The sequence below is a fragment of the Gouania willdenowi genome, chromosome 6 (genome assembly GCF_900634775.1).
Source record: "Gouania willdenowi chromosome 6, fGouWil2.1, whole genome shotgun sequence".
In the NCBI taxonomy this organism is placed as follows: domain Eukaryota; kingdom Metazoa; phylum Chordata; class Actinopteri; order Blenniiformes; family Gobiesocidae; genus Gouania; species Gouania willdenowi.
Genome location: NC_041049.1, coordinates 28,654,264 through 28,667,074, shown reverse-complemented (window position 1 = coordinate 28,667,074; position 12,811 = coordinate 28,654,264). Strand labels below are relative to the sequence as shown.

General features: G+C 40.7%; 1 protein-coding gene across 1 annotated transcript; it reads right to left on the bottom strand.

Annotated features, from left to right (window-relative positions):
• Positions 1-2,324: 2,324 nt before the first annotated feature.
• Positions 2,325-9,909, bottom strand: tpm1 (tropomyosin 1 (alpha)). The gene is made up of 10 exons (XM_028451695.1): positions 9,654-9,909; positions 8,963-9,088; positions 5,538-5,671; positions 5,321-5,438; positions 4,955-5,025; positions 4,209-4,284; positions 3,955-4,017; positions 3,795-3,864; positions 3,349-3,427; positions 2,325-2,538 (listed from the first exon to the last, which is right to left on the bottom strand). The coding sequence occupies exons 1-10, from the start codon at positions 9,765-9,767 to the stop codon at positions 2,535-2,537; spliced, it is 855 nt and encodes a 284-aa protein (XP_028307496.1). The 5' UTR covers positions 9,768-9,909; the 3' UTR covers positions 2,325-2,534.
• Between the last annotated feature and the right edge of the window lie 2,902 nt (positions 9,910-12,811).

Genomic DNA, 12,811 nt, shown 5'->3' with positions numbered 1-12,811 from the left:
TTTAAGAGGCTCCTCTGTCCTCCACTTGTTACCTGTATTAATGGCACCTGTTTGAACTCATTATCAGTATAAAAGACACCTGTCCACAACCTCAAACGTCACTCTAAACTCCACTATGGCCAAGAACAAAGAGCTGTCAAAGGACACCAGAAACAAAAACTGTAGACCTGCACCAGGCTGGGAAGACTGATTCTGCAATAGGTAAGCAGCTTGGTGGAAGAAATCAACTGTGGGAGCAATTATTAGAAAATGGAAAGACATACAAGACCACTGATAATCTCCCTGATCTGGGGCTCCGCGCAAGATCTCACCCCGTGGGGTCAAAATGATCACAAGAACAGTGAGCAAAAATCCCAGAACCACATGGGGGGACTTGCACAATTGGTGGCTGACTTAATACTTTTTTGCCCCACTGTAACTAATAAAACATGTTTAGGATAAACCCTGACGTTCACAGTAAACACATCCACCAACAGCGTCACATTACAAGCATGGCAAGTCACTTGTTAGTGGACAAAACTGCGTTGGATTGTCATACAAACATTAAAAACAAAGCAATGTGAAACATCCTCAGTCCTCATTCAAGACCACTCTTAGCTCAATATTGAGAAGACGGCTTTTCTCGAGTTGATGGAAGAGGCGATCTTTGCAGTCAGAAAGCAAGTTTAGGAAGCAGAGAGGAGAGGGGAAATGAGAGAAGTACAGTGAAAGGGAAAGTTTGTAGTCTTTGGATGCCTACCATCTCTGGAAAGAATTAATGAAGGTATTATTTCAAGCAGAAAATCAAAGCAGCTGAATAATGGGACAGTTGCATGGATCATATCTGACTTGAGAGAATGAATGGATAGATGCAATCCTTTCATTTGCTCAATCACATCCTACAGGAAATATATAGATTTTAATCAGATCGATTGACCTACATTAGTTAGCTAATGAAGCCAGCATGTGCCAAGCACTCTTTGACCAATAAATTCATTCATTTATTCATATCACTGGTGATGCTGAGAGCCTCAGTCCTGTTAGATAATACAGGCTGTATAAAATACAAATATTGTCCACCTTATGATGTAGGCTGAGCTGTATGTACGCAGCATCAGAGCCACAGACTGCAACCAAAATGGGGCAGATACATAGAAACATGTCTGTGCTGTAACACAGTGAAAGTGATTAGAGTGTCAGTTTATTCTCTGATTAATTAATATTGTATAATCTAACAAATGTACGCATTAAGTCATCAATTCCATACCTGCATTCCTTCCTTCCTGTTTTTCTGCAGCAACAGTTGTTTTAGTCTCAATTATGGATTGAATTCTTCATATTTTTAAAGAATCATTCGCAATTGTGAAAAGTTGCTCTCCATGGTTTCTCTGTGTTTTGTGATTGGTCAGAAGCTGCATTCGCCACCTGTTTATGTGAGGGTGCAATGCATTCAGGTTGAAATCACTTGGCTTAAGTTTACATGTCAATAGCCTGCTTCAGAGTACAGCTGCTTTGTGATGGAAATGTTTAGTTAGGTGAAGCCCGCTCTTGAAGAGATATCACCGATTGCTCATCCAGCTACATAGTACAGGCCCCAGGAGAGACCACAAAAATTATAACAAAAATTCCCACATGACAGGAAAAATGTGTACAAACTGAGTCTGACACACAAAACAACAACAGAAGCAGACAAACAAACAAAGACCAAACCCTCTGTTGTTTCCTGTGTTATTGCTCAGATTAAGTAAAGCTTAGGGTGGAGTGCAGCACAGTAGGCCTATTGGTTTTTACGTTGAAGTGAATCTCTATTTGATTTAGGACAAACACACTTGTTAATCTTTCTTATCTGGATTAATGCCAGTGACTTAGAAAAAGACTCACAATGTGTCGTTTGCAGATTTATTTAAAATAAATGACAGGATACTGAGTATCATACAAAGCCCACTTGTCACTTGTTTCCAGGTCGCTCTTACATCCCGATCCAGTATTCCCAGACATCACTCACACTTACCAGAGAGCAATCCATCCACAGACTCACACTAATCCTCACAGCCTTCAGACTAGCTATTCCTGTCACAGCACCACGTGTTGACAGTGCTTGAAGAAAAGACACCCGGCTCAGCTTTACAGTCAAGTAACTAACCAATGCACCAAGTGTTGACATCACTTGTGCCTAGTTTATCAGCAGCACAAAGTCACATTTAATCAAAGAGAACATCCAATTAAATTAATAGAGGATGGTTTTTGGAGATGGAGAAATAAAAGCAATCATTTAAAAGCAAGGCTTCTTGGTTTAATACCAAATAAAAAAAAGGAAACAAAGGGACAGAGTAAAGAGATCCAGCTTACATCGATGGAAGGAGGTTTTTTTTTACATAATGCAGAAAGTTTTCAGGGTTCTTACAAGAGATGGGATGCAGTGGACGATGACATGAAAACATAGGGGGAGAGATAAGCAAAGACACAGAGGGAAGTGAAAATGGAGAGAAAACTGAAGCGAGCAAACAGACGCTGCTCAGTCGGCAGGAGGCATCTTTGATGAGGCGTAAACAAATTTATCGTGTGGAGAAGAAGAAGTACACAGTGAGCGAAGGGGTCGCCAGGGAGCGGCAGAATTTCTGAGATGTGCACGACGTCAACGATGGCATCAAAACCATTGCAATGCAAAGCCACAATGTCCACAGAGGAAGCATTGTGGGAGAAACGTGCCACACACAGACAGACTTCACAGCGATCAGCTGCAGTGCTCCTTTCATTTTAACCAATTGTTATGGCAGTTAAAAATCACGCCTGAGACGCCTGAACAACACACACACACAGTGGGCTTTTCTTCTCGACGGAACAGACCGTCTTAATAAAAATCGAGACAAAGACTTGGTATAACCTTGATAAACAATGACGTGAAACGAGTCACTGAGAATCAACGTTTGAACAGAAACCTTTCATGCTTGCTCAGTGGCAAAATGTCTTAAGGACACTTTGAGTTTAGGAAACTGTATGAAATGATCAAATGGGTATTTTTAGGACAAAAATTCAGTTTTTTTTTTAGGTCACATAGAAATCAGCTGGAAACCAAGAAAACACCATGCTGTACACAGATGGGTTTACACAACCCTTCCACACACGATACAGACATGAACCATCCTAAGCTTTTCAAACGGCAATGACTGAAATTGAGTTTGGCCACACAAACGACAAAAACACGACATCAGTTTGAAGACATCGAAATTTAAAACTGTTAGAAAACATTAAAAATGTGGGAACAGGCAAAGAAAGTAATGGTTTTGTAATGAGATAAGACGAGATGTGCAGATGCAGGGGAGATGAGGGCAGTGACAGAACAAGCAAGTACAGTGAGCTGAAAATTACATGGAAGTCATGTCGTTGAGGGCGTGGTCCAGCTCCTCGCTGATGGCCTTGTACTTCAGTTTCTGAGAATACAACTCATCTATAGGTGGGCCCCGGGGTGGAGGGGGGATGAGGGGGGAGTGTTGTGACAGGGAGCAAAGGTGGAGCAGCACGTGACAAGGAGGTGAAAGGTGATGCATCCAGACAGACAGGAAGAGATGAAAACAAGAAGGGAAGAGAGGAAGACAACGTTACATCAGAAAATGAAAGGAAATAAAGAAAAGTGGAGGTGAAGGAAAAGAGAAGTGACTGTTTTCACATTAGGGCATCAGTGCACTGTGGCTCACTGAAGAGACCCCAACATTTAATAAAGTAAAGCAAAATAACAGAACTCTAAACTGAACTTTAAGGAATAAGTACTGAAGCCTTTTTAGGGGCCAAGGAAAAACAAAACAAAAAAACTATACCTTCCAAGTCATCAATGGTCTTCTCCAGCTTGGCTACTGATCTCTCTGCAAACTCAGCACGAGTCTCAGCCTGTTACAAAGGGAGGCAACAGTCAGACCTTTAAAGACCAACCAGGACCAGAGTATGAGCAGATACAGCTGTTCCAGTTGTGAGCTTTACCTCCTTCAGTTTGTCAGTGAGGACCTTGATCTCCTCCTCATACTTGTCCTCCTTCTGTGAATACTGTGGGACAAAAGCAAGGGCGTGGGGTTCAGATCAGATCATCAGTGTGTTCAAACCATGCCACACATACTCCGATCAGCCATAACATTATGACCACTGGCATAAACACATCCACTCCCAAAGCTCTTCACTTCCCAGTGGTTCGTGTGTAGAAGGAAGCTGAGGAGTAGAACAGCGCACACTCTCCTTACCTTCTCGGCCTGGGCCTCCAGTGACTTCAGGTTGTTGGTCACAGTTTTCAACTCTTCCTCAAGCTCAGAGCATTTGCTGGTGTTTTAGACGATAGGGAAAGACACCAAGAAGGAGAAGAGGGAAAAGGGATGGACAGGACCGGAGACACATTGGAGAGAGGATACAAAATAAATAAGAACAGGGATCAAAGGAGGAACCCCAAGTGCTCTAACGTGCCTTTCCATCGCAGGAATGTGAGAATAGCATTAGAGATCAGGCCAACATGATTAAAATAGATTATTTCAATAAGTTATGTATGTGAACTAAATAAAAAAATATTTTTTTAAATGGATGAGTTGACATTCATGCACAGCCCCTGCCATGTTAGGCATGAAAAGGTCTAATACAAACTAAAAGAAAGGAAAAGAACATGCACAGCATGCAAAGCAGAGGCATGAGGGTCAGCAGTGCGAGGATCGCCCAAAGACAAAGAGGTGCGTTACGTTTTGTACCTGTGTGACTGAGATGAGCACTGATGTCATGCTTTGCTCCAACACCTGGAGCTCATCCTCCATTCGCCGAACGCGTCTGTTAGTGGCAGCAGCATGAAGTGCAAGCCCAGAGCAATGAAACCATGATGAGCATGCAAATGATCAGCACACAAGGTAAGAACACAGGGCGCACTGTTTAGGCACAGGCACATCTTTGGACATTCATCGTGGAAGCCATCAGAGGAGTTAGCATGAAGCGTGGGAAGCAAACGTACCCTTCTGACAGCTCGGCACGCTCCTCTGTGCGCTCCAAGTCACCCTCAATGATGACCAGCTTACGAGCGACCTTTAGGCACAGCACAATAGAGTGTTACACATCCACACACAGGAAACAAATGGCTGAGTTATGTCCTCCTCTATCTGGGAGCTAATAGTGCTAATGTTAGCATTTCTGAGTAACTCAGGTCTTTATACATTTGATAATACATGTTAGCACTGACAGCTACATCTTACTGTGCTGAAGCTACTGCAAAATTATCAAGCAATTGAAAGAAAAAACAGGATAACACATTTTAATTTGAAACTCCTCAAATATCCGGTACACCTGTGCCTGAGCTTCACTGAGATGGAATAAAACTCGCCTCCTCATATTTGCGGTCAGCCTCCTCAGCGATGTGTTTGGCCTCTTTGAGCTGGATCTCCTGGATCTCCATCTTCTCCTCGTCCTTCATGGCCCTGTTCTCAATAACCTTCATGCCTCTGTCAGAGGAAACATGTTCGTGGTTAACTCCGACATTAACAGCTCCAACATAAAGACTGAGGAAATAAAACTGTATATTTCTGGGGCGATAAACCCACCTCTCACTCTCATCTGCTGCCTTCTCAGCCTCCTCCAGCTTGGTCAGAGCAGTGGCCAGACGCTCCTGAGCACGATCCAACTCCTCCTCAACCAGCTGGATACGTCTGTTAAGTGAAGCGACATCTGCCTCAGCCTGCGGGAGGAACACCAGAATGTTACCAGAGTTTCTGACATCAAAACATAGCCTCCTATCAAGTCAGCCCAAAGAAAGGTGTTTGTTTTAAATGTATCTGTGCCTGCAGGGAAGACCTAACCACAGCTTCTTCTCTGATGGATGAACGCTTTCCTCCAGGTTAACCTCTGCTCCTCGTTCTGTAATGATAACCATCATATCCCAGACACTGTGATAAGCTTTGATGTCACGTCTCATTATGAGGCCCCTGATAAAACCTTATTAACCTGTGTGCAAAACCCAGGTGGTGTTTTTAGGCAGCAACTAGAGTAGTTCTTAATTTTATATTTCACTGGTAAATTTAAAAGTGTTTCCCTGGTGCATTATTTCACTGTCATGAAGGTGAGACGATAATGGATACACAAAAAAAAAAAAAAAAAAATTGCAATCGTAAATACAACCATGATTTATTTGACATTAACTCTGTACAAACCTAAAGCTGGGCGATATATCGCGATTAAAGATATATTGAATTTTCTATTTTGGGGATATAGAAAATTACAATATCTCCTATATCCATAATATATTTTTACAGCTCATTTTGTTTTAAAATACGTGTTTTATGAGTCACTGCTTTCACTAATTCTCAGAACAGCATGAAAAACACAGTTAGATGGATTTCTGAGTGTGTCCTAACCCAGACCTTTACAGAACTCACTCACACGTGCTGTCCCTTAGAGGACAAGAAGATTAAAGTGGCATATATTACTGCTACACTGTTAAAATACAAGTAATTTTTTGTCAAAATTGTTTTTTTTCCCCTAAATCATCTCCTCATGATGCCGGCCACCTATGGTAAAATCGCCTACATCCTCAGTTGATCATTTCATGTGATTTTACCGCTTAAAGATAATGGCCTAAGTCAAGTGTGTGACACTTTTTGGTGAAGTTTTTTGGGTTTCCTGAAAAACTTGAAAAAAGAGCTACTTGAACAGGGTGACGTTGTGCAGCCATTTGATAGTGCAGCATTTTGCATTAGCAAATTTAAACTAGAATTGTATTTCTGGTTAGACTTAATTTGAAATAAAGTAATTGAGATTTATATTGTATATCGCCATTTTGAGGATACATATCGAGATATGAGTTTCGGTAATCTTGTGTGTTGTAGATTCTGGGTTTTTTTTTTAATCTGCTCCCTACTTCTCGCGATTTCACTCGTACTCTTGACGATACAACTTGAGCCATTTTAATATCGCAATATATTTTCACACAATGATAACTTATAAGAAGGAAGAACAGCATGTATGAGACTCTGTAGTGAAGCAAAGGTCGTGTGAGACACTGGAGCAAAGTGCATCTCACTTATGGCTGTCATAACTAAGGGAGGTAATTAGTTTAAAACTGAAACACCTGCCTGTGAATAATCACCACAAAGATCACAGTGTGTTTCCTCTACTGAGCTGTTCCTGTGCTAACAACCATTTGCCCTTATATGGGCACCTGGGTGAGCCTAGGGTGAGCCTAGTTTGTCACTTTGAGCTTTTCTAGGAGGTGAATGAGGGAAATCACGTCCCATTGTTGGATGATTGATGATTAAAGGGAAACCTTTAAGGAACAAGTGCACAGATGAGGCACCGACTTCAGAGCATCATCCTACGGTGCAACCAGTGAGGACCAGCAGATGTAGGTTTACACAGAGAAGCTACAGAGATTCCAGCATCTGAAGCTGTGCAGGTCTAATAAGAGGACATGTATCTGGTGCTTACTTGTTCCCGGGCGTCTCTCTGAGCCCGCAGCTCCCTCTGTAAGCTCTCGGCTCTTTCCTCGGCTCTGTCCGCCTGCTCTTGCAAGGATTTAATCTTTCGTTTGACCGCCTCCAACGACGAAACTCCTGCCATGGTTTTCTCTACTTACACTAGAAATGATAAAATAGCTCCACAGTGCGAGCTGCTGACTGTCGCGTTGATTTCCGACCAAATACCAAAGAAAGGAGAAAACGTGCCTTGAGGAGCTGAAAGCTGCGTGACACAGATCAGACAATCTTACTGTGCAATGCCTGTTTATCCAGGAAGTGCTGCTCGTTTTATTTTTAAAGGACCAAAACATCCGTCGTTTAGGTGTTTTTCTGCAAAAACACACAGTACGCCGACACATTAAAAAATAATTTAAATTATTAGGCTCGTAAATTATGTGAAGAAAGTAGAACACTCCCATTATTATGGCGAGCGTGTTTTACAACTAATTAACCATGTCACAGCAGCGCCCTCTGCTGGACACTGTGAGTACTACACACGAAATTACAGGTTGCCACTTTGGAATAAAACCGTGTAAAATATAGAATGAGGAATAAACTATTGGGTTTAAAATAGCAGGAACGGCCATGTTGTGATGAAAAGAAGGGACATATTTTAAGAAAGTAAGACGTAATCACAACTACGGGGTGTATATATAGAGAATTCATTACAGCATCAGGTGCAAAAGGGTAAAAGTGGGCAGACTTAAATACCCCATGGCCTTAGTGCCCCTCTGTGAAATCCAATTAAAGGATTATGACAATGGGTTTTCCTCAGAGGGCATTTGTAAGCCTCGGTGCAACCTGATGCCTTTGACTTTTAGGAGTAAACCTCCCAGTCTGCTGCACTTGAACGTAGCTATCACTCATACTGACATTAACTAGCCTGCTTTTTTAAAGAATTCCAAAAATAATCAAATTTTTTCAAGTTTAAATTAAAAAAAAATCTTTACATAGTTTGTTTTTTGTGTTTGTGTTTTCATCCAAAGGGATGTCAAAGCAGCTTGTCGTTGTATTGAATGTGTTTTTTTCTTGGTAAATAAAGTAAAAATATGTTCATTCTGTAGGGGGCCTCTTGGTTTTTCCTTGCTAAGCAAATAGTTCAGCCCACAGATGTGAGCTCTATCTTGACCATATAAAGCTGTGGGCTATATTTAACTGTGTGCTGGCTTCCTCAGTCACATAATACTTTTTCCTCAGCACGCGGGACAAAAAAACACTAAAACTACCAAGATGAGTTTAAGACCTGATGAATGTTATGTTTTCTATGGGAGGATTAAAAAAAAAATCAGTGAATTTAAAATGAGTGATTGGAATTTACTGAGTGTGTTGTCATTTTTCAGTCAGGGATAAAGTGTGACTTTCTTTGGGCTGACTTTAAGAGGCTCAGACATGTTCTCAGGCACATCGGGTCATTCTCTGTGTTGTTGGACTTTTGCTTCTTTGACAGGTGGTGAGACAACAAAGTTGTGAGGAAGCGCAGGAATTTGTGAGGCTGTGTCTGCCTGCCTGTTACTTACATCTGTGGCTTTCTTCTCAGCCAGCTCAAGCTTCTCCTGGGCGTCTTTAAGAGCCTCAGAGTACTTGTCCAACTCATCCTCAGTTCCCTTCAGCTTCTTCTGCAGAGCTACCAAATCATCCTCAAGCTGACAGAGTCAGGGTGATCAGCGCAGAGATGGAAGGGCGTGTGCACGGAGACATGGACAGGACAAGAGAGGACAGGACAGGACAGGAAAGGAGAGGACAGAGAAGGAAAGTTAGGTTGGCCCATGCGTGGAGGATCAGATACCTTGGTGGCGGTCTCGTCTGCACCCAGCAGCTTTTCCTCAGCTGTTTGGAATTCCTCAAACACTTTATCTCGCTCGTCTTCAGTTACACGCAATTTCTTTTCCAGCTCTCTCATATCGTCCTCTAACTACACATGCATACAAACAGTCATCAAGTGGAACACAAAATAATATATCATCACATTGACCTTTCTTCAGATCTGAAACTTCCCATTGACATTTAAAAGAATAAACTTCTGATTAAACAATGAAACAAAAAGAAAAAGACAAACTAGCCATGATTCAAGACTGATATTAATAATAATGATTGTTCTTAAATGGAGATATCCATGAAGTTATATTATAATCCATTTAAAGAGCACTGTTGTCTTAATCCTGCTTTTCCCTGAAGTTTTTTCCACATTAAAGCCAAAGTGAAGCTGACCTGTTTGCTTCTGTCCTCCGCTGCTTTCTTGTCTGATTCTGCCTGCTCAGCTCTGTCCAAGGCATTCTCCTTGTCGAGCTTGAGCATCTGCATCTTCTTCTTGATGGCATCCATGGCTGCTTGTTAAACCAAAACCGTCCAAAGGGAAAGTAAAGAGGAGAGCAGGAGAGGGGCTGAGGGCGTCTGTGCCTGACTGAGGCGAAGCTGGAGTGCGAGCTCTGCCTGACTCTGCTCTGTCAGATATGGACTTCCAAGGAGGGGGAGACTGGATTCTTTTGGACATCCAATACTTTTCAGGAGGGTGTGTGTGAGAGGGCTCTGCGGTTTTTTTAAGGACCTACTCTGCCATTCGTTGCTCGCAAACTTTGGAGTTTTGATAGGCCTTTATATGGGGTGTGAAATGTAGGCCTGGTCCCACTTCAAGTCATTGGTCCACTGGTAATATAAACCAAAGCATTGGGTAGAAAGAGAAGATAGAGATGAGGACAACTTCTGACCGAACCTACACAACTTCTTCTTGTTTTTTAAGGACACAGACAAGTGTGCTGACTTTATTTTCATGCTAATGGACTTTCCCCGTGCTTTCTCTCTGTGATGGTGTCTTCATGATGTCGTCACCACCACCGGCTCAATGTTTGTGCTTGGTTAAGTTTGGGTAGATGAGGTAGTCCTTGTCGTTTGGGATTATGATTCTGAGTAGATGTTTGGTCTAAGGAGAGGTCAGCCTTCCATCCATCCATCCATCCATCCATCCATCCCCATGATCATCTTCCTGCGAAAGAGCATGTCTAACCACTAACGTAACAGTACAAATAATGAAAAACATCTCCATTCATGTGTGCACGGACTAAAAGAAGAGATGTGAAAGCACAAATCCATGTTCGAGGACACTCTGAATATCCTCAACCGTTCACGCCGATTCTCAAGGATATTTATAGGATGGCCTTCTCTTTCCTGCACCTGCCTTCGTCTGTAATATAGATCTAAGACGCTGTGCCAGTCCAAGTTCTGACGCTATTAGATATGTCCCCGAAAATATTCTGTGACCTGCTCAGGGATTTCCTCTGCTTTTTAAATAATTTTAGTCAGTTTAATAAGTATTATCATACATTTAAAAAATAAAAAAACTGGAAAAAGCTAACCCTTTGTAATAAGACATAAAAAATCTACACACTTACTTTGCCCAAACAAGTTAAATTTGTTGTATTTTACATAATTATTACATTTACATTGAGCTTTACAGATATATATAGTGTTGTCAGTTGTTGTGTTGAGTTGTTACAATTTGACAAATTTACAACTAATTAACAAAGGAAGGCCCTTCATTACAAAGGCATGCTATGGCATCTAAAGAATGCTAATAGGACCCATTATATTGTTTGTCTTTTAACTTAGTGGCTCAGAATAAATAGTCTACAGTCCTACAGTTTGATTACTTTGACTGGAGTCCAGAGATAATGGAAAAGTGATTGTGTTATGAAGTGCAAATTAATTAGAGTAGAAATACCTTTTGAAATTGTTATATATTAAATATGATATATTTACCTACATTAAAATCCAATATTTGAGAATAGATTACATTAAAAAAGTTGAATCTGAAACTCCCTCCAAAGTAATTCATTCATGAATATCAGGTATGGGAAACTGGCCTTTGCCCTATGCTCAGTAAACACAATAAAGTACACAGAACTACTCAAATACACGCACAATAATTACAAATATAGAACAAAATAACAGAAAAATATACAGAGTAACAACAAAAGTATGTTAATAACTGAAACACAAAATATGGCTCCAAAACACACAAAATGATTTCAAAAACACACAAAATGACAACAGAAATTTTCAAAATGAAATATCAGAAAGGATAAATGAAATCTCAAAATATTATCAGAAAGGTTTGTAAAATGACAACAGAAATGTAATATACATAACACACAAAGCAGCAACTAAAATACACAAATCACACACAATGATAAGAACAAAAAATAACCAAAATGACAATAAATTCTGACTAAACCCATTGTCCTTTCTTGTAATGCTCAGGTTGGTCCTTTTTTAAATGCTGAGGCTGAAGCCATGGGTACATACGATTATGGGGTTTTACTGGTGACGCTATTTGTCCGTAAGATATTCATGTCAATGAGCTCAAGAAGGTACATGAGCTAACTCTGAAGGACATAGAAATCTTAAAATCAGCATAAACAGAGAAAAGATGCCAACCTATAGATTAAAGGATTGACTGATTCCTCCTGGTTTATGTTCTGAGTTACTACATCACTGTAACCTGTTTTCAGGGCCAGAATAGTTGAGGGCGTCGGGTCGTTTGACTGTCTCGTCATCTGGGTGAACGAGGCGACAGCTGAGTGGGAAACAGGTGCAGTAAAGTGCCGAATTCACATTCACTTTTGCTATGCTATCATTATCCTTACTTCCCAAACAATTGAAATTTAAATGACATACACAGATATAAACAAGGTTGTATAATAATGTGGCGTCTCACATGAAAGTATGTGACAAATTTGAGGCCACACAGGTATTTATGGTGACACCTTGAGTAAATGTAGATGTAAAACAGCCATTACCACTACCTTATTATTGTGCTTGTACTCATGAAGATGATAAACGTGCAGCTTTATAACCACCTGCTCTTGGGAAAAGATCAATGTCTGTCTTTTCATCTTGATTTAAATGACTCATAAGAGATTTATTATCAATAATAAGAATATAACTTTAACTACAACCCGACTCTACTTATTCATTAGTGACAACCCACTATGTTAATGTTCAGTTTCCCTGGCCCATGTGGGAGCAGATAAGCTTTACGTACAATATACTGCTGTCCCTAAAATCATGTTTGAAGTAAGAGGACTCAGAGGAAAAAAACTTGTTTGCTTTAATGTTACAATATGACAGTTTTTCTCAATTGCTTAGACACAATTCCTGGAACAACTCCCCATTTTCAGTTTTTACCCTCAGAAAATACACACAAGCTGTCAAAACACAGTCTACATCAGCGTTCGTTACACAATGGAGGGATTAATTCAACACTGCCACCAAAATGCCCAGAACAGGGTTTACAGTTTTTCTCTATTGCTAAAACACAAAACCTGGTTCATGTAGCAAAAAAAACTCAAACCTTTTTGTCATACCCAGAA